Consider the following 23,811-nt stretch of genomic DNA (forward strand, 5'->3'; position numbering starts at 1 on the left):
ACTTGCAAGTAATATTTACTACAAGTTTGTACGACCTTCAATTCTCATCTATATATTCTACTTGCAAGTAATATTTACTACAAGTTTGTACGACCTTCAATTCTCATCTATATATTCTACTTGCAAGTAATATTTACTACAAGTTTGTACGACCTTCAATTCTCATCTATATATTCTACTTGCAAGTAATATTTACTACAAGTTTGTACGACCTTCAATTCTCATCTATATATTCTACTTGCAAGTAATATTTACTACAAGTTTGTACGACCTTCAATTCTCATCTATATATTCTACTTGCAAGTAATATTTACTACAAGTTTGTACGACCTTCAATTCTCATCTATATATTCTACTTGCAAGTAATATTTACTACAAGTTTGTACGACCTTCAATTCTCATCTATATATTCTACTTGCAAGTAATATTTACTACAAGTTTGTACGACCTTCAATTCTCATCTATATATTCTACTTGCAAGTAATATTTACTACAAGTTTGTACGACCTTCAATTCTCATCTATATATTCTACTTGCAAGTAATATTTACTACAAGTTTGTACGACCTTCAATTCTCATCTATATATTCTACTTGCAAGTAATATTTACTACAAGTTTGTACGACCTTCAATTCTCATCTATATATTCTACTTGCAAGTAATATTTACTACAAGTTTGTACGACCTTCAATTCTCATCTATATATTCTACTTGCAAGTAATATTTACTACAAGTTTGTACGACCTTCAATTCTCATCTATATATTCTACTTGCAAGTAATATTTACTACAAGTTTGTACGACCTTCAATTCTCATCTATATATTCTACTTGCAAGTAATATTTACTACAAGTTTGTACGACCTTCAATTCTCATCTATATATTCTACTTGCAAGTAATATTTACTACAAGTTTGTACGACCTTCAATTCTCATCTATATATTCTACTTGCAAGTAATATTTACTACAAGTTTGTACGACCTTCAATTCTCATCTATATATTCTACTTGCAAGTAATATTTACTACAAGTTTGTACGACCTTCAATTCTCATCTATATATTCTACTTGCAAGTAATATTTACTACAAGTTTGTACGACCTTCAATTCTCATCTATATATTCTACTTGCAAGTAATATTTACTACAAGTTTGTACGACCTTCAATTCTCATCTATATATTCTACTTGCAAGTAATATTTACTACAAGTTTGTACGACCTTCAATTCTCATCTATATATTCTACTTGCAAGTAATATTTACTACAAGTTTGTACGACCTTCAATTCTCATCTATATATTCTACTTGCAAGTAATATTTACTACAAGTTTGTACGACCTTCAATTCTCATCTATATATTCTACTTGCAAGTAATATTTACTACAAGTTTGTACGACCTTCAATTCTCATCTATATATTCTACTTGCAAGTAATATTTACTACAAGTTTGTACGACCTTCAATTCTCATCTATATATTCTACTTGCAAGTAATATTTACTACAAGTTTGTACGACCTTCAATTCTCATCTATATATTCTACTTGCAAGTAATATTTACTACAAGTTTGTACGACCTTCAATTCTCATCTATATATTCTACTTGCAAGTAATATTTACTACAAGTTTGTACGACCTTCAATTCTCATCTATATATTCTACTTGCAAGTAATATTTACTACAAGTTTGTACGACCTTCAATTCTCATCTATATATTCTACTTGCAAGTAATATTTACTACAAGTTTGTACGACCTTCAATTCTCATCTATATATTCTACTTGCAAGTAATATTTACTACAAGTTTGTAACCTTCAATTCTCATCTATATATTCTACTTGCAAGTAATATTTACTACAAGTTTGTACGACCTTCAATTCTCATCTATATATTCTACTTGCAAGTAATATTTACTACAAGTTTGTACGACCTTCAATTCTCATCTATATATTCTACTACAAGTAATATTTACTACAAGTTTGTACGACCTTCAATTCTCATCTATATATTCTACTTGCAAGTAATATTTACTACAAGTTTGTACGACCTTCAATTCTCATCTATATATTCTACTTGCAAGTAATATTTACTACAAGTTTGTACGACCTTCAATTCTCATCTATATATTCTACTTGCAAGTAATATTTACTACAAGTTTGTACGACCTTCAATTCTCATCTATATATTCTACTTGCAAGTAATATTTACTACAAGTTTGTACGACCTTCAATTCTCATCTATATATTCTACTTGCAAGTAATATTTACTACAAGTTTGTACGACCTTCAATTCTCATCTATATATTCTACTTGCAAGTAATATTTACTACAAGTTTGTACGACCTTCAATTCTCATCTATATATTCTACTTGCAAGTAATATTTACTACAAGTTTGTACGACCTTCAATTCTCATCTATATATTCTACTATTTACAAGTAATATTTACTACAAGTTTGTACGACCTTCAATTCTCATCTATATATTCTACTTGCAAGTAATATTTACTACAAGTTTGTACGACCTTCAATTCTCATCTATATATTCTACTTGCAAGTAATATTTACTACAAGTTTGTACGACCTTCAATTCTCATCTATATATTCTACTTGCAAGTAATATTTACTACAATTTTGTACGACCTTCATTCTCATCTATATATTCTACTTGCAAGTAATATTTACTACAAGTTTGTACGACCTTCAATTCTCATCTATATATTCTACTTGCAAGTAATATTTACTACAAGTTTGTACGACCTTCAATTCTCATCTATATATTCTACTTGCAAGTAATATTTACTACAAGTTTGTACGACCTTCAATTCTCATCTATATATTCTACTTTGCAAGTAATATTTACTACAAGTTTGTACGACCTTCAATTCTCATCTATATATTCTACTACTGCAAGTAATATTTACTACAAGTTTGTACGACCTTCAATTCTCATCTATATATTCTACTTGCAAGTAATATTTACTACAAGTTTGTACGACCTTCAATTCTCATCTATATATTCTACTTGCAAGTAATATTTACTACAAGTTTGTACGACCTTCAATTCTCATCTATATATTCTACTTGCAAGTAATATTTACTACAAGTTTGTACGACCTTCAATTCTCATCTATATATTCTACTTGCAAGTAATATTTACTACAAGTTTGTACGACCTTCAATTCTCATCTATATATTCTACTTGCAAGTAATATTTACTACAAGTTTGTACGACCTTCAATTCTCATCTATATATTCTACTTGCAAGTAATATTTACTACAAGTTTGTACGACCTTCAATTCTCATCTATATATTCTACTTGCAAGTAATATTTACTACAAGTTTGTACGACCTTCAATTCTCATCTATATATTCTACTTGCAAGTAATATTTACTACAAGTTTGTACGACCTTCAATTCTCATCTATATATTCTACTTGCAAGTAATATTTACTACAAGTTTGTACGACCTTCAATTCTCATCTATATATTCTACTTGCAAGTAATATTTACTACAAGTTTGTACGACCTTCAATTCTCATCTATATATTCTACTTGCAAGTAATATTTACTACAAGTTTGTACGACCTTCAATTCTCATCTATATATTCTACTTGCAAGTAATATTTACTACAAGTTTGTACGACCTTCAATTCTCATCTATATATTCTACTTGCAAGTAATATTTACTACAAGTTTGTACGACCTTCAATTCTCATCTATATATTCTACTTGCAAGTAATATTTACTACAAGTTTGTACGACCTTCACCTTCAATTCTCATCTATATATTCTACTTGCAAGTAATATTTACTACAAGTTTGTACGACCTTCAATTCTCATCTATATATTCTACTTGCAAGTAATATTTACTACAAGTTTGTACGACCTTCAATTCTCATCTATATATTCTACTTGCAAGTAATATTTACTACAAGTTTGTACGACCTTCAATTCTCATCTATATATTCTACTTGCAAGTAATATTTACTACAAGTTTGTACGACCTTCAATTCTCATCTATATATTCTACTTGCAAGTAATATTTACTACAAGTTTGTACGACCTTCAATTCTCATCTATATATTCTACTTGCAAGTAATATTTACTACAAGTTTGTACGACCTTCAATTCTCATCTATATATTCTACTTGCAAGTAATATTTACTACAAGTTTGTACGACCTTCAATTCTCATCTATATATTCTACTTGCAAGTAATATTTACTACAAGTTTGTACGACCTTCAATTCTCATCTATATATTCTACTTGCAAGTAATATTTACTACAAGTTTGTACGACCTTCAATTCTCATCTATATATTCTACTACAAGTTTGTACGACCTGCAAGTAATATTTACTACAAGTTTGTACGACCTTCAATTCTCATCTATATATTCTACTTGCAAGTAATATTTACTACAAGTTTGTACGACCTTCAATTCTCATCTATATATTCTACTTGCAAGTAATATTTACTACAAGTTTGTACGACCTTCAATTCTCATCTATATATTCTACTTGCAAGTAATATTTACTACAAGTTTGTACGACCTTCAATTCTCATCTATATATTCTACTTGCAAGTAATATTTACTACAAGTTTGTACGACCTTCAATTCTCATCTATATATTCTACTTGCAAGTAATATTTACTACAAGTTTGTACGACCTTCAATTCTCATCTATATATTCTACTTGCAAGTAATATTTACTACAAGTTTGTACGACCTTCAATTCTCATCTATATATTCTACTTGCAAGTAATATTTACTACAAGTTTGTACGACCTTCAATTCTCATCTATATATTCTACTTGCAAGTAATATTTACTACAAGTTTGTACGACCTTCAATTCTCATCTATATATTCTACTTGCAAGTAATATTTACTACAAGTTTGTACGACCTTCAATTCTCATCTATATATTCTACTTGCAAGTAATATTTACTACAAGTTTGTACGACCTTCAATTCTCATCTATATATTCTACTTGCAAGTAATATTTACTACAAGTTTGTACGACCTTCAATTCTCATCTATATATTCTATATGCAAGTAATATTTACTACAAGTTTGTACGACCTTCAATTCTCATCTATATATTCTACTTGCAAGTAATATTTACTACAAGTTTGTACGACCTTCAATTCTCATCTATATATTCTACTTGCAAGTAATATTTACTACAAGTTTGTACGACCTTCAATTCTCATCTATATATTCTACTTGCAAGTAATATTTACTACAAGTTTGTACGACCTTCAATTCTCATCTATATATTCTACTTGCAAGTAATATTTACTACAAGTTTGTACGACCTTCAATTCTCATCTATATATTCTACTTGCAAGTAATATTTACTACAAGTTTGTACGACCTTCAATTCTCATCTATATATTCTACTTGCAAGTAATATTTACTACAAGTTTGTACGACCTTCAATTCTCATCTATCATATTCTACTTGCAAGTAATATTTACTACAAGTTTGTACGACCTTCAATTCTCATCTATATATTCTACTTGCAAGTAATATTTACTACAAGTTTGTACGACCTTCAATTCTCATCTATATATTCTACTTTGCAAGTAATATTTACTACAAGTTTGTACGACCTTCAATTCTCATCTATATATTCTACTTGCAAGTAATATTTACTACAAGTTTGTACGACCTTCAATTCTCATCTATATATTCTACTTGCAAGTAATATTTACTACAAGTTTGTACGACCTTCAATTCTCATCTATATATTCTACTTGCAAGTAATATTTACTACAAGTTTGTACGACCTTCAATTCTCATCTATATATTCTACTTGCAAGTAATATTTACTACAAGTTTGTACGACCTTCAATTCTCATCTATATATTCTACTTGCAAGTAATATTTACTACAAGTTTGTACGACCTTCAATTCTCATCTATATATTCTACTTGCAAGTAATATTTACTACAAGTTTGTACGACCTTCAATTCTCATCTATATATTCTACTTGCAAGTAATATTTACTACAAGTTTGTACGACCTTCAATTCTCATCTATATATTCTACTTGCAAGTAATATTTACTACAAGTTTGTACGACCTTCAATTCTCATCTATATATTCTACTTGCAAGTAATATTTACTACAAGTTTGTACGACCTTCAATTCTCATCAATTAATCATCTATATATTCTACTTGCAAGTAATATTTACTACAAGTTTGTACGACCTTCAATTCTCATATATATATTCAACTTGCAAGTAATATTTACTACAAGTTTGTACGACCTTCAATTCTCATCTATATATTCTACTTGCAAGTAATATTTACTACAAGTTTGTACGACCTTCAATTCTCATCTATATATTCTACTTGCAAGTAATATTTACTACAAGTTTGTACGACGTTCAATTCTCATCTATATACTCGACCAATAAGTAATATTTACTACAAGTTTGTACGACCTTCAATTCTCATCTATATATTCTACTTGCAAGTAATATTTACTACAAGTTTGTACGACCTTCAATTCTCATCTATATATTCTACTTGCAAGTAATATTTACTACAAGTTTGTACGACCTTCAATTCTCATCTATATATTCTACTTGCAAGTAATATTTACTACAAGTTTGTACGACCTTCAATTCTCATCTATATATTCTACTTGCAAGTAATATTTACTACAAGTTTGTACGACCTTCAATTCTCATCTATATATTCTACTTGCAAGTAATATTTACTACAAGTTTGTACGACCTTCAATTCTCATCTATATATTCTACTAATATTTACTAAAGTAATATTTACTACAAGTTTGTTTGTACGACCTTCAATTCTCATCTATATATTCTACTTTGCAAGTAATATTTACTACAAGTTTGTACGACCTTCAATTCTCATCTATATATTCTACTTGCAAGTAATATTTACTACAAGTTTGTACGACCTTCAATTCTCATCTATATATTCTACTTGCAAGTAATATTTACTACAAGTTTGTACGACCTTCAATTCTCATCTATATATTCTACTTGCAAGTAATATTTACTACAAGTTTGTACGACCTTCAATTCTCATCTATATATTCTACTAATATTTACTACAAGCAAGTAATATTTACTACAAGTTTGTACGACCTTCAATTCTCATCTATATATTCTACTTGCAAGTAATATTTACTACAAGTTTGTACGACCTTCAATTCTCATCTATATATTCTACTTGCAAGTAATATTTACTACAAGTTTGTACGACCTTCAATTCTCATCTATATATTCTACTTGCAAGTAATATTTACTACAAGTTTGTACGACCTTCAATTCTCATCTATATATTCTACTTGCAAGTAATATTTACTACAAGTTTGTACGACCTTCAATTCTCATCTATATATTCTACTTGCAAGTAATATTTACTACAAGTTTGTACGACCTTCAATTCTCATCTATATATTCTACTTGCAAGTAATATTTACTACAAGTTTGTACGACCTTCAATTCTCATCTCATATTCTATATAATTTTACTACTACGACCTTCAATTCAATCTAATATTTACTACAAGTTTGTACGACCTTCAATTCTCATCTATATATTCTACTTGCAAGTAATATTTACTACAAGTTTGTACGACCTTCAATTCTCATCTATATATTCTACTTGCAAGTAATATTTACTACAAGTTTGTACGACCTTCAATTCTCATCTATATATTCTACTTGCAAGTAATATTTACTACAAGTTTGTACGACCTTCAATTCTCATCTATATATTCTACTTGCAAGTAATATTTACTACAAGTTTGTACGACCTTCAATTCTCATCTATATATTCTACTTGCAAGTAATATTTACTACAAGTTTGTACGACCTTCAATTCTCATCTATATATTCTACTTGCAAGTAATATTTACTACAAGTTTGTACGACCTTCAATTCTCATCTATATACTTGCAAGTAATATTTACTACAAGTTTGTACGACCTTCAGTATCTATATATTCTACTAAGTAATATTTACTACAAGTTTGTACGACCTTCAATTCTCATCTATATATTCTACTTGCAAGTAATATTTACTACAAGTTTGTACGACCTTCAATTCTCATCTATATATTCTACTTGCAAGTAATATTTACTACAAGTTTGTACGACCTTCAATTCTCATCTATATATTCTACTTGCAAGTAATATTTACTACAAGTTTGTACGACCTTCAATTCTATATATTCTATAAGTAATATTTACTACAAGTTTGTACGACCTTCAATTCTCATCTATATATTCTACTACAAGTAATATTTACTACAAGTTTGTACGACCTTCAATTCTCATCTATATATTCTACTATATTCAAGTAATATTTACTACAAGTTTGTACGACCTTCAATTCTCATCTATATATTCTACTTGCAAGTAATATTTACTACAAGTTTGTACGACCTTCAATTCTCATCTATATATTCTACTTGCAAGTAATATTTACTACAAGTTTGTACGACCTTCAATTCTCATCTATATATTCTACTTGCAAGTAATATTTACTACAAGTTTGTACGACCTTCAATTCTCATCTATATATTCTACTTGCAAGTAATATTTACTACAAGTTTGTACGACCTTCAATTCTCATCTATATATTCTACTTGCAAGTAATATTTACTACAAGTTTGTACGACCTTCAATTCTCATCTATATATTCTACTTGCAAGTAATATTTACTACAAGTTTGTACGACCTTCAATTCTCATCTATATATTCTACTTGCAAGTAATATTTACTACAAGTTTGTACGACCTTCAATTCTCATCTATATATTCTACTTGCAAGTAATATTTACTACAAGTTTGTACGACCTTCAATTCTCATCTATATATTCTACTTGCAAGTAATATTTACTACAAGTTTGTACGACCTTCAATTCTCATCTATATATTCTACTTGCAAGTAATATTTACTACAAGTTTGTACGACCTTCAATTCTCATCTATATATATTTACTTGCAAGTAATACTACAGTTTGTACGACCTTCAATTCTCATCTATATATTCTACTTGCAAGTAATATTTACTACAAGTTTGTACGACCTTCAATTCTCATCTATATATTCTACTTGCAAGTAATATTTACTACAAGTTTGTACGACCTTCAATTCTCATCTATATATTCTACTTGCAAGTAATATTTACTACAAGTTTGTACGACCTTCAATTCTCATCTATATATTCTACTTGCAAGTAATATTTACTACAAGTTTGTACGACCTTCAATTCTCATCTATATATTCTACTTGCAAGTAATATTTACTACAAGTTTGTACGACCTTCAATTCTCATCTATATATTCTACTTGCAAGTAATATTTACTACAAGTTTGTACGACCTTCAATTCTCATCTATATATTCTACTTGCAAGTAATATTTACTACAAGTTTGTACGACCTTCAATTCTCATCTATATATTCTACTTGCAAGTAATATTTACTACAAGTTTGTACGACCTTCAATTCTCATCTATATATTCTACTTGCAAGTAATATTTACTACAAGTTTGTACGACCTTCAATTCTCATCTATATATTCTACTTGCAAGTAATATTTACTACAAGTTTGTACGACCTTCAATTCTCATCTATATATTCTACTTGCAAGTAATATTTACTACAAGTTTGTACGACCTTCAATTCTCATCTATATATTCTACTTGCAAGTAATATTTACTACAAGTTTGTACGACCTTCAATTCTCATCTATATATTCTACTTGCAAGTAATATTTACTACAAGTTTGTACGACCTTCAATTCTCATCTATATATTCTACTTGCAAGTAATATTTACTACAAGTTTGTACGACCTTCAATTCTCATCTATATATTCTACTTGCAAGTAATATTTACTACAAGTTTGTACGACCTTCAATTCTCATCTATATATTCTACTTGCAAGTAATATTTACTACAAGTTTGTACGACCTTCAATTCTCATCTATATATTCTACTTGCAAGACCTTCAATATTATACTACAAGTTTGTACGACCTTCAATTCTCATCTATATATTCTACTTGCAAGTAATATTTACTACAAGTTTGTACGACCTTCAATTCTCATCTATATATTCTACTTGCAAGTAATATTTACTACAAGTTTGTACGACCTTCAATTCTCATCTATATATTCTACTTGCAAGTAATATTTACTACAAGTTTGTACGACCTTCAATTCTCATCTATATATTCTACTTGCAAGTAATATTTACTACAAGTTTGTACGACCTTCAATTCTCATCTATATATTCTACTTGCAAGTAATATTTACTACAAGTTTGTACGACCTTCAATTCTCATCTATATATTCTACTTGCAAGTAATATTTACTACAAGTTTGTACGACCTTCAATTCTCATCTATATATTCTACTTGCAAGTAATATTTACTACAAGTTTGTAACCTATTTACTACAAGTTTGTACGACGACCTTCAATTCTCATCTATATATTCTACTTGCAAGTAATATTTACTACAAGTTTGTACGACCTTCAATTCTCATCTATATATTCTACTTGCAAGTAATATTTACTACAAGTTTGTACGACCTTCAATTCTCATCTATATATTCTACTTGCAAGTAATATTTACTACAAGTTTGTACGACCTTCAATTCTCATCTATATATTCTACTTGCAAGTAATATTTACTACAAGTTTGTACGACCTTCAATTCTCATCTATATATTCTACTTGCAAGTAATATTTACTACAAGTTTGTACGACCTTCAATTCTCATCTATATATTCTACTTGCAAGTAATATTTACTACAAGTTTGTACGACCTTCAATTCTCATCTATATATTCTACAAGTAATATTTACTACAAGTTTGTATTCTCATCTATATATTCTACTTGCAAGTAATATTTACTACAAGTTTGTACGACCTTCAATTCTCATCTATATATTCTACTTGCAAGTAATATTTACTACAAGTTTGTACGACCTTCATCTATATATTCTCATCTATATATTCTACTTCAATTCAAGTAATATTTACTACAAGTTTGTACGACCTTCAATTCTCATCTATATATTCTACTTGCAAGTAATATTTACTACAAGTTTGTACGACCTTCAATTCTCATCTATATATTCTACTTGCAAGTAATATTTACTACAAGTTTGTACGACCTTCAATTCTCATCTATATATTCTACTTGCAAGTAATATTTACTACAAGTTTGTACGACCTTCAATTCTCATCTATATATTCTACTTGCAAGTAATATTTACTACAAGTTTGTACGACCTTCAATTCTCATCTATATATTCTACTTTGTACGACCTTCAATTCTCAAGTAATATTTACTACAAGTTTGTACGACCTTCAATTCTCATCTATATATTCTACTTGCAAGTAATATTTACTACAAGTTTGTACGACCTTCAATTCTCATCTATATATTCTACTTGCAAGTAATATTTACTACAAGTTTGTACGACCTTCAATTCTCATCTATATATTCTACTTGCAAGTAATATTTACTACAAGTTTGTACGACCTTCAATTCTCATCTATATATTCTACTTGCAAGTAATATTTACTACAAGTTTGTACGACCTTCAATTCTCATCTATATATTCTACTTGCAAGTAATATTTACTACAAGTTTGTACGACCTTCAATTCTCATCTATATATTCTACTTGCAAGTAATATTTACTACAAGTTTGTACGACCTTCAATTCTCATCTATATATTCTACTTAATATTTACTACAAGTTTGTACGACCTTCAATCTATATATTCTACTTGTAATATTTACTACAAGTTTGTACGACCTTCAATTCTCATCTATATATTCTACTTGCAAGTAATATTTACTACAAGTTTGTACGACCTTCAATTCTCATCTATATATTCTACTTGCAAGTAATATTTACTACAAGTTTGTACGACCTTCAATTCTCATCTATATATTCTACTTGCAAGTAATATTTACTACAAGTTTGTACGACCTTCAATTCTCATTATATCATCTATATATTTACTACAAGTTTGTACAAGTAATATTTACTACAAGTTTGTACGACCTTCAATTCTCATCTATATATTCTACTTGCAAGTAATATTTACTACAAGTTTGTACGACCTTCAATTCTCATCTATATATTCTACTTGCAAGTAATATTTACTACAAGTTTGTACGACCTTCAATTCTCATCTATATATTCTACTTGCAAGTAATATTTACTACAAGTTTGTACGACCTTCAATTCTCATCTATATATTCTACTTTTGCAAGTAATATTTACTACAAGTTTGTACGACCTTCAATTCTCATCTATATATTCTACTTGCAAGTAATATTTACTACAAGTTTGTACGACCTTCAATTCTCATCTATATATTCTACTTGCAAGTAATATTTACTACAAGTTTGTACGACCTTCAATTCTCATCTATATATTCTACTTGCAAGTAATATTTACTACAAGTTTGTACGACCTTCAATTCTCATCTATATATTCTACTTGCAAGTAATATTTTTACTAGTTTGTACGACAAGTTTGTATATACTACTTGCAAGTAATATTTACTACAAGTTTGTACGACCTTCAATTCTCATCTATATATTCTACTTGCAAGTAATATTTACTACAAGTTTGTACGACCTTCAATTCTCATCTATATATTCTACTTGCAAGTAATATTTACTACAAGTTTGTACGACCTTCAATTCTCATCTATATATTCTACTTGCAAGTAATATTTACTACAAGTTTGTACGACCTTCAATTCTCATCTATATATTCTACTTGCAAGTAATATTTACTACAAGTTTGTACGACCTTCAATTCTCATCTATATATTCTACTTGCAAGTAATATTTACTACAAGTTTGTACGACCTTCAATTCTCATCTATATATTCTACTTGCAAGTAATATTTACTACAAGTTTGTACGACCTTCAATTCTCATCTATATATTCTACTTGCAAGTAATATTTACTACAAGTTTGTACGACCTTCAATTCTCATCTATATATTCTACTTGCAAGTAATATTTACTACAAGTTTGTACGACCTTCAATTCTCATCTATATATTCTACTTGCAAGTAATATTTACTACAAGTTTGTACGACCTTCAATTCTCATCTATATATTCTACTTGCAAGTAATATTTACTACAAGTTTGTACGACCTTCAATTCTCATCTATATATTCTACTTGCAAGTAATATTTACTACAAGTTTGTACGACCTTCAATTCTCATCTATATATTCTACTTGCAAGTAATATTTACTACAAGTTTGTACGACCTTCAATTCTCATCTATATATTCTACTTGCAAGTAATATTTACTACAAGTTTGTACGACCTTCAATTCTCATCTATATATTCTACTTGCAAGTAATATTTACTACAAGTTTGTACGACCTTCAATTCTCATCTATATATTCTACTTGCAAGTAATATTTACTACAAGTTTGTACGACCTTCAATTCTCATCTATATATTCTACTTGCAAGTAATATTTACTACAAGTTTGTACGACCTTCAATTCTCATCTATATATTCTACTATATATTCTACTTGCAAGTAATATTTACTACAAGTTTGTACGACCTTCAATTCTCATCTATATATTCTACCTGCAAGTAATATTTACTACAAGTTTGTACGACCTTCAATTCTCATATATATATATTCAACTTGCAAGTAATATTTACTACAAGTTTGTACGACCTTCAATTCTCATCTATATATTCTACTTGCAAGTAATATTTACTACAAGTTTGTACGACCTTCAATTCTCATCTATATATTCTACTTGCAAGTAATATTTACTACAAGTTTGTACGACCTTCAATTCTCATCTATATATTCTACTTGCAAGTAATATTTACTACAAGTTTGTACGACCTTCAATTCTCATCTATATATTCTACTTGCAAGTAATATTTACTACAAGTTTGTACGACCTTCAATTCTCATCTATATATTCTACTTGCAAGTAATATTTACTACAAGTTTGTACGACCTTCAATTCTCATCTATATATTCTACTTGCAAGTAATATTTACTACAAGTTTGTACGACCTTCAATTCTCATCTATATATTCTACTTGCAAGTAATATTTACTACAAGTTTGTAACGACCTTCAATTCTCATCTATATATTCTACTTGCAAGTAATATTTACTACAAGTTTGTACGACCTTCAATTCTCATCTATATATTCTACTTGCAAGTAATATTTACTACAAGTTTGTACGACCTTCAATTCTCATCTATATATTCTACTTGCAAGTAATATTTACTACAAGTTTGTACGACCTTCAATTCTCATCTATATATTCTACTTGCAAGTAATATTTACTACAAGTTTGTACGACCTTCAATTCTCATCTATATATTCTACTTGCAAGTAATATTTACTACAAGTTTGTACGACCTTCAATTCTCATCTATATATTCTACTTGTAAGTAATATTTACTACAAGTTTGTACGACCTTCAATTCTCATCTATATATTCTACTTGCAAGTAATATTTACTACAAGTTTGTACGACCTTCAATTCTCATCTATATATTCTACTTGCAAGTAATATTTACTACAAGTTTGTACGACCTTCAATTCTCATCTATATATTCTACTTGCAAGTAATATTTACTACAAGTTTGTACGACCTTCAATTCTCATCTATATATTCTACTTGCAAGTAATATTTACTACAAGTTTGTACGACCTTCAATTCTCATCTATATATTCTACGACCTGCAAGTAATATTTACTACAAGTTTGTACGACCTTCAATTCTCATCTATATATTCTACTTGCAAGTAATATTTACTACAAGTTTGTACGACCTTCAATTCTCATCTATATATTCTACTTGCAAGTAATATTTACTACAAGTTTGTACGACCTTCAATTCTCATCTATATATTCTACTTGCAAGTAATATTTACTACAAGTTTGTACGACCTTCAATTCTCATCTATATATTCTACTTGCAAGTAATATTTACTACAAGTTTGTACGACCTTCAATTCTCATCTATATATTCTACTTGCAAGTAATATTTACTACATGTTTGTACGACCTTCAATTCTCATCTATATATTCTACTTGCAAGTAATATTTACTACAAGTTTGTAATGACCTTCAATTCTCATCTATATATTCTACTTGCAAGTAATATTTACTACAAGTTTGTACGACCTTCAATTCTCATCTATATATTCTACTTGCAAGTAATATTTACTACAAGTTTGTACGACCTTCAATTCTCATCTATATATTCTACTTGCAAGTAATATTTACTACAAGTTTGTACGACCTTCAATTCTCATCTATATATTCTACTTGCAAGTAATATTTACTACAAGTTTGTACGACCTTCAATTCTCATCTATATATTCTACCTGCAAGTAATATTTACTACAAGTTTGTACGACCTTCATTTCTCATCTATATATTCTATATGCAAGTAATATTTACTACAAGTTTGTACGACCTTCATTTCTCATCTATATATTCTATATGCAAGTAATATTTACTACAAGTTTGTACGACCTTCAATTCTCATCTATATATTCTACATGCAAGTAATATTTACTACAAGTTTGTACGACCTTCAATTCTCATATATATATTCTACTGACAAGTAATATTTACTACAACTTTCTACGACCTTCAATTCTCATCTATATATTTTACCTGCAAGTAATATTTACTACAAGTTTGTACGACCTTCATTTCTCATCTATATATTCTATATGCAAGTAATATTTACTACAAGTTTGTACGACCTTCAATTCTCATCTATATATTCTACATGCAAGTAATATTTACTACAAGTTTGTACGACCTTCCATTCTCATCTGTATATTCTACTTGCAAATAACATTTACTACATGTTTGTACGACCTTCAATACTCATCCATATATTCGACTTGCAAGTAATTTTTACTACAAGTTTGTACGACCTTCAATTCCCATCTATATATTCTACTTGCAAATAATATTTACTACAAGATTGTACGACCTTCAATTCTCATCTATATATTCTACTTGCAAGTAATATTTAATACAAGTTGTACGACTTCAAGTATCATCTATATATTCTATTTGCAAGTAAAATTTACTACATGTTTGTACGACCTTCATTTCTCATCTATATATTCTATATGCAAGTAATATTTACTACAAGTTTGTACGACCTTCAATTCTCATCTATATATTCTACTTGCAAGTAATATTTACTACAAGTTTGTACGACCTTCAATTCTCATCTATATATTCTACTTGCAAGTAATATTTACTATAAGTTTGTACGACCTTCAATTCTCATATATATATTCTACTTGCAAGTAATATTTACTACAAGTTTGTACGACCTTCAATTTTCATCTATATATTCTACTTGCAAGTAATATTTACTACAAGTTTGTACGACTTCAAGTATCATCTATATATTCTATTTGCAAGTAAAATTTACTACATGTTTGTACGACCTTCAATTCTCATCTATATACTTTACTTACAAATAATATTCACTACAAGTTTGAACGACGTTCAATTCTCATCTATATACTCGACCAACAAGTAATATTTACTACAAGTTTGTACGACCTTGAATTCTCATTTATATACACTACTGACAAGTAATATTTACTACAAGTTTGTACGACCTTCAATTCTCATCTATATATTTTACCTGCAAGTAATATTTACTACAAGTTTGTACGACCTTCATTTCTCATCTATATATTCTATATGCAAGTAATATTTACTACAAGTTTGTACGACCTTGAATTCTCATCTATATATTCTACATGCAAGTAATATTTACCACAAGTTTGTACGACCTTCAATTCTCATCTATTTATTCTACTTGCAAGTAATATTTACTACAAGTTTGTACGACCTTCCATTCTCATCTGTATATTCTACTTGCAAATAACATTTACTACATGTTTGTACGACCTTCAATACTCATCCATATATTCTACTTGCAAGTAATTTTTACTACAAGTTTGTACGACCTTCAATTCCCATCTATATATTCTACTTGCAAATAATATTTACTACAAGATTGTACGACCTTCAATTCTCATCTATATATTCTACTTGCAAGTAATATTTACTACAAGATTGTACGACCTTCAATTCTCATCTATATATTATAATTGTAAGTAATATTTACTACAAGTTTGAACGACCTTGAATTCTCATCTATACACTCTACTGACTAGTAATATTTACTACAAGTTTGAACGTCCATGAATTCTCATTTATAAACACTACTAACAAGTAATATTTACTACAAGTTTGTACGACCTTCAATTCTCATCCATATATTCTACTTGCAAGCAATTTTTACTACAAGTTTGTATGACCTTCAATTCTCATCTATATATTCTACTTGCAAATAATATTTACTACCAGTTTGTACGACCTTCAATTCTCATCTATATATTCTACTTCCAAGTAATATTTAATACAAGTTTGTACGACCTTCAGTTCTCATCTATATATTATAATTGTAAGTAGTATTTACTACAAGTTTAAACGACCTTTAATTCTCATCTATATATCCTCCTTGTAAATAATATTTACTACAAGTTTGAACGACCTTCAATTCTCATCTATATATTCTACTTGCAAGTTATATTTACTACATGTTTGTACGACCTTCATTTCTCATCTATATATTCTATATGCAAGTAATATTTACTACAAGTTTTAACGATCTTCAATTCTCATCTATATACTCGACCAACAAGTAATATTTACTACAAGTTTGTACGATTTTCAATTCTCATCTATAAATTCTACTTGCAAGTAATATTTGCTACAAGTTTGTACGACCTTCAATTCTCATCTATATATTCTACCTGCAAGTAATATTTACTACAAGTTTGTACGACCTTCAAGTCTCTTCTATTTATTCTACTTCCAAGTAATATTTACTACAAGTTTGTACGACCTTCAATTCTCATCGATATATTCTACATGCAAGTAATATTTACTACAAGTATGTACGAACTTCAATTCTCATCTATTTATTCTACTTGCAAGTAATATTTACTACAAGTTTGTACGATCTTCAATTCTCATGCATATATTCTACTTGCAAGTAATATTTACTACATGTTTGTACGACCTTCAATTCTCATCTATATATTCTATTTGCAAGTAATATTTACTACATGTTTGTACGACCTTCAATTCTCATCTATATATTCTACTTGCAAGTAATATTTACTACAAGTTTGAATGACCTTCAATTCTCATCTATATATTCTACTTGTAAGTAATATTTACTATATGTTTGTACGACCTTGAATTCTCGTCTATATATTCTACTTGCAAGTAATATTTACTACAAGTTTGTACGACCTTCAATTCTCATCTATATATTCTACTTGTAAGTAATATTTACCATATGTTTGTACGACCTTCAATTCTCGTCTATATATTCTACTTGCAAGTAATATTTACTACAAGTTTGTACGACCTTCAATTCTCATCTATATATTCTACCTGCAAGTAATATTTACTACAAGTTTGTACGACCTTCATTTCTCATCTATATATTCTATATGCAAGTAATATTTACTACAAGTTTGTACGACCTTCAATTCTCATCTATATATTCTACTTGCAAGTAATATTTAATACATGTTTGTAGGACCTTCAATTCTCATCTATATACTCTACTAACAAGTAATATTTACTACAAGTTTGTACGATTTTCAATTCTCATCTGTATATTCTACTAGCAAATAATATTTACTAGAAGTTTGTACGACCTTCAGTTCTCATCTATATATTCTACTTGCAAGTAATGTTTACCACAAGTTTGTACGACCTTCAATTCTCATCTATTTATACTACTTGCATGTAATATTTACTACATGTTTGTACGACCTTCAATTCTCATCTATATATTCTACTTGCAAGTAATATTTACTACAAGTTTGAACGACCTTCAATTCTCATCTATATACTCTACTAACAAGTAATATTTACTAGAAGATTGTACGACTTTCAATTCTCATTGATATACACTACTAGCAAGTAATATTTACTACAAGTTTGTACGACCTTCAATTCTCATCCATATATTCTACTTGCAAGTAATTTTACTACAAGTTTGTACGATCTTCAATTCTCATCTATATATTCTACTTGCAAGTAATATTTACTACATGTTTGTACGACCTTCAATTCTCATCTATATATTCTATTTGTAAGTAATATTTACTACATGTTTGTACGACCTTCAATTCTCATCTATACATTCTACTTGCAAGTAATATTTACTACAAGTTTGTACGACCTTCAATTCTCATCTATATACTCTACTAACAAGTAATATTTACTAGAAGATTGTACGACTTTCAATTCTCATTGATATAGACTACTAGCAAGTAATATTTACTACAAGTTTGAACGACCTTCAATTCTCATCTATGTATTCTTCTTGCAAGTAATATTTACTACATGTTTGTACGACCTTGAATTCTCATCTATATATTCTACTTGGAAGTAATATTTACTACAAGTTTGTACGACCTTCAATACTTATCTATATATTCTACTTGCAAGTAATATTTACTACAAGTTTGTACGACCTTCAATTGTCTTCTATATACTCTACTTACAAGTAATATTTACTACAAGTTTGTATGACCTTGAATTCTCATATATATATTCTACTTACAAGTAATATTTACTACAAGTTTGTACGACCCTCAACTCTCATCTACATATAAGTTTTAAAGAATCTTCAATTGTTCAAGGAACTCTCTTTACAAATCAGAGGTCTCTACAGTTATGTAAGATCACCTTCTTACCTGCATTCCTATAATTGCATAGATGAAGAACAGCATGGCTATAAGTAGACACACGTAAGGTAAGGCCTAAAATATTAATACACAAAAAGTTACACGTGTGTTAATTTTCTCAATCGTAAAAAGAATTGTATATATGCTTATACATAAATAATTTCTTATTTCAAACACAGGTAATATTTTCACGAAAGATCTATAAATCTGAACTGATAAACTAGAGGCACGGCAACTACTCAACAGCACTCACCGCCAACTCTTGTACCACTCTAATCGAAGTAACAGGTGTTCCTGTTATTCTTATCACTCATGACTTTGAGCACAGAACATGATTCGTTTGTTTCTCTTTTACGGCAACGGTGCTCGAAACATGGACTTTCAGTACCACAGTTAGACTCACGAACTACTTGCCATACCATTAGCCATGTTTTCGACAGACAATGATAGCAAAATGGGGCTCTCGAAATTGCAAATATATCTGTTGCTAAAAATTATAAGTTAATCAGTCACTGTGCTAGACTCACCGTGAGGTATCGAAACCCGATTTTTACGATTAAGCTGTGGATGGTGGTTTTGCCCAAGGTCTGTAGATTTAATGAAAAAAATAATAATGTTCGTAAAATATGTCAAAAGTCTTCAAACCAATGACAATGTTTCTATATTGAATTGCAATAGAATTCTGGAGTTATTAAACTGGAGATGTACTCAGAAAAAGAATAAAAATATTCCTTTTCAGATAAGACACTGAGAAATATTGTTCAAAGTACTCGAACTGAGCAGTCAACAGATTGTGTTTGAATTTCGTGGCAAGCTACTTGAGGTAACAGACTGGACGGAAAGCAACTGACTGGTCTAAACCAGTCCCCACCACCAATCCTTGGGATACTTTTATCAAATAAACGTAGGATTGATCGAAACATTATGACGCTCACTAGGTAAAGAGGGCACACATGTTCAGTGACGGGATTCTCTCTATTAACGAAAAGTGGGACTGACCGTAGAATAATAATGCCCACACGGTTGAAAGAGAGGGCAAATTCTATAACGGGAGTCGACCTCGTAATAGGAGTCGACTGCCCTGACCACCAATATCCTCCACAGTTAAGCACTTATAGATAAAATGAAAATGGCCAGGTGGCGCTCTACTCGTAATCTGAGCGTTTCGTGTTCGAATCCCCGTCGCTCCAAACATGCTCGTCCTTTCAACCGAAGGGGCGATATAATGTAATGATCAATCCTACTATTCGTTGGTAAAGAACTGGTGGTGTGTGGTGATGACCAGGTGCTTTCCCTATAGTCTTACACTGTTAAATAAGAGACAGTTCGTCTTACACTGTTAAATTACAAACAGTTAGTCTTACACTGTTAAATTACAGAGAGTTAGTCTTACATCGTTAAAATACAGACAGTTAGTGTTACATCGTTAAAATACAGATAGTCTTACATCGTTAAAATACAGAGAGTTAGTCTTACAATGTTAAATTACAGACAGTTAGTGTTACACTGTTAAATTACAGACAGTTAGTCTTACATTGTTAAATTAGAGACAGTTAGTCTTACACTGTTCAATTACAAACAGTTAGTCTTACACTGTTAAAATACAGACAGTCAGTCTTACAATGTTAAATTACAGACAGTTAGTCTTACATCGTTAAATTACAGACAGTTAGTGTTACATCGTTAAATTACAGACAGTTAGTCTTACACTGTTAAATTACAAACAGTTAGTCTTACACTGTTAAATTAGAGACAGTTAGTCTTACACTGTTCAATTACAAACAGTTAGTCTTACACTGTTAAAATACAGACAGTCAGTCTTACAATGTTAAATTACAGACAGTTAGTGTTACATCGTTAAAATACAGACAGTCTTACATCGTTAAAATACAGACAGTTAGTGTTACATCGTTAAATTACAGACAGTTAGTCTTACACTGTTAAATTAGAGACAGTTAGTCTTACACTGTTCAATTACAAACAGTTAGTCTTACACCGTTAAAATACAGACAGTCAGTCTTACAATGTTAAATTACAGACAGTTAGTGTTACATCGTTAAAATACAGACAGTCTTACATCGTTAAAATACAGACAGTCTTACATCGTTAAAATACAGACAGTTAGTGTTACATCGTTAAATTACAGACAGTTAGTCTTACACTGTTAAATTACAAACAGTTAGTCTTACACTGTTAAATTAGAGACAGTTAGTCTTACACTGTTCAATTACAAACAGTTAGTCTTACACTGTTAAAATACAGACAGTCAGTCTTACACTGTTAAATTACAGAGAGTTAGTGTTACATCGTTAAATTACAGATAGTCTTACATCGTTAAAATACAGACAGTTAGTGTTACATCGTTAAATTACAGACAGTTAGTGTTACACTGTTAAATTACAGACAGTTAGCCTTACATTGTTAAATTAGAGACAGTTAGTCTTACACTGTTCAATTAGAGACAGTCTTATACTGTTAAATTACAGACAGTTAGTTTCACACTGTTAAATTAAAGACAGTTAGTTTTTACACTGTTAAATTAAAGAGTTAGTTTTTATACTGTTAAATTACAGACAGTTAGCTTTACACTGTTAAATTACAGACAGTCTTACACTGTTAAATTAGAAACAGTTAGCCTCACACTGTTATATTAGAGACAGTCAGTAACTGTTAAATTAGAGGCAGTCTTACACTGTTAAATTACAGACAGTTAGTCTTACACTGTTCAATTAGAGACAGTCTTATACTGTTAAATTACAGACAGTTAGTCTTACACTGTTAAATTAGAGACAGTTAGTTTTACACTGTTAAATTAAAGACAGTTAATTTTTACACTGTTAAATTAGAGACAGTTAATCTTACACTGTTAAATTACAGACAGTTAGTTTTACAATGTTAAAATTACAGACAGTTAGTCTTACACTGTTCAATTAGAGACAGTCTTATACTGTTAAATTACAGACAGTTAGTCTTACACAGTTAAATTACAGACAGTTCGTGTTACATTGTTATATTAGAGACAGTTAGTCTTACACAGTTAAATTACAGACAGTTCGTGTTACATTGTTATATTAGAGACAGTTAGCACAGACAACTTTGCGCGAAATTCGAATGAAAGAAAACAAATGGAATGAAGCCGCTTTCCACTTCTTTCATTCCAAGCGCACATAGCCGTCGTGTAGCTTTGCGCGAAATTCAAAAAGAAATCTTACATTCCTAGCTGATCGTGAGAGACACGTACCTTGAAAGACTGAATGAAAGTCCACAACAGTATTCTGATGGTGTAACCTTGACGGAGAAGTTTGATAAGTCGAGCAGCTCTGAAGAGCCTTAACCACCCTACGTTGAAGAAATTCACCTGCAAAACAAAAATCAGAGAAAGGAATGAATAAAAACATTTATCTTTGTAGCCTCGCGGTTGTACTTCGATCATTCTTGTCTAGGCCCAGCGGGTTAGTCGCGGTTGTTCCCCGATCATTCTTGTCTAGGCCCAGCGTGGTTAGTCGCAGTTGTCCCCCGATCGTTCTTGTATAGGCCCAGCGAGTTAGTCGCGGTTGTCCCCCGACCATTCTTGTCTAGGCCCAGCGGGTTTAGTTCCAGTTTTCCCTCGATCATTCTTGTCTACGCCCAGCGAGTTAGTCGCGGTTGTCCCCGGACCATTCTTGTCTAGGCCCAGCGGGTTTAGTTCCGGCTTTCCCCCGATCATTCTTGTTTACGCCCAGCGTGTTTAGTTGTGGTTGTCCCCCGACCATTCTTGTCTAGGCCCAGCGGGTTTAGTTCCGCTTTTCCCCGATCATTCTTGTCTACGCCCAGCGAGTTAGTCGCGGTTGTCCCCGGACCATTCTTGTCTAGGCCCAGCGGGTTTAGTTCCGGTTTTCCCCCGATCATTCTTGTTTACGCCCAGCGTGTTTAGTTGTGGTTGTCCCCCGATCATTCTTGTCTACTCCCAGCGTGTTTGGTCGCGGTTGTCCCGCGAT

The 23,811-nt window shown here is 30.1% G+C and overlaps 1 protein-coding gene across 1 annotated transcript in view; it reads right to left on the reverse strand.

Annotated features, from left to right (window-relative positions):
- The window catches only part of LOC143247751 (voltage-dependent calcium channel type A subunit alpha-1-like), a 120,891-nt gene that overhangs the window by 57,232 nt on the left and 39,848 nt on the right, over positions 1-23,811 (reverse strand). Inside the window, exons 12-13 of the mRNA XM_076496182.1 lie at positions 23,076-23,192; positions 19,844-19,909 (exon numbers count right to left, since the gene is read on the reverse strand). Coding sequence (XP_076352297.1) covers positions 19,844-19,909; positions 23,076-23,192 — 183 coding nt within the window. The remainder of the gene's footprint in view (positions 1-19,843; positions 19,910-23,075; positions 23,193-23,811) is intronic.

Source organism: Tachypleus tridentatus, chromosome 3, assembly GCF_004210375.1.
Source record: "Tachypleus tridentatus isolate NWPU-2018 chromosome 3, ASM421037v1, whole genome shotgun sequence".
Classification (NCBI taxonomy): domain Eukaryota; kingdom Metazoa; phylum Arthropoda; class Merostomata; order Xiphosura; family Limulidae; genus Tachypleus; species Tachypleus tridentatus.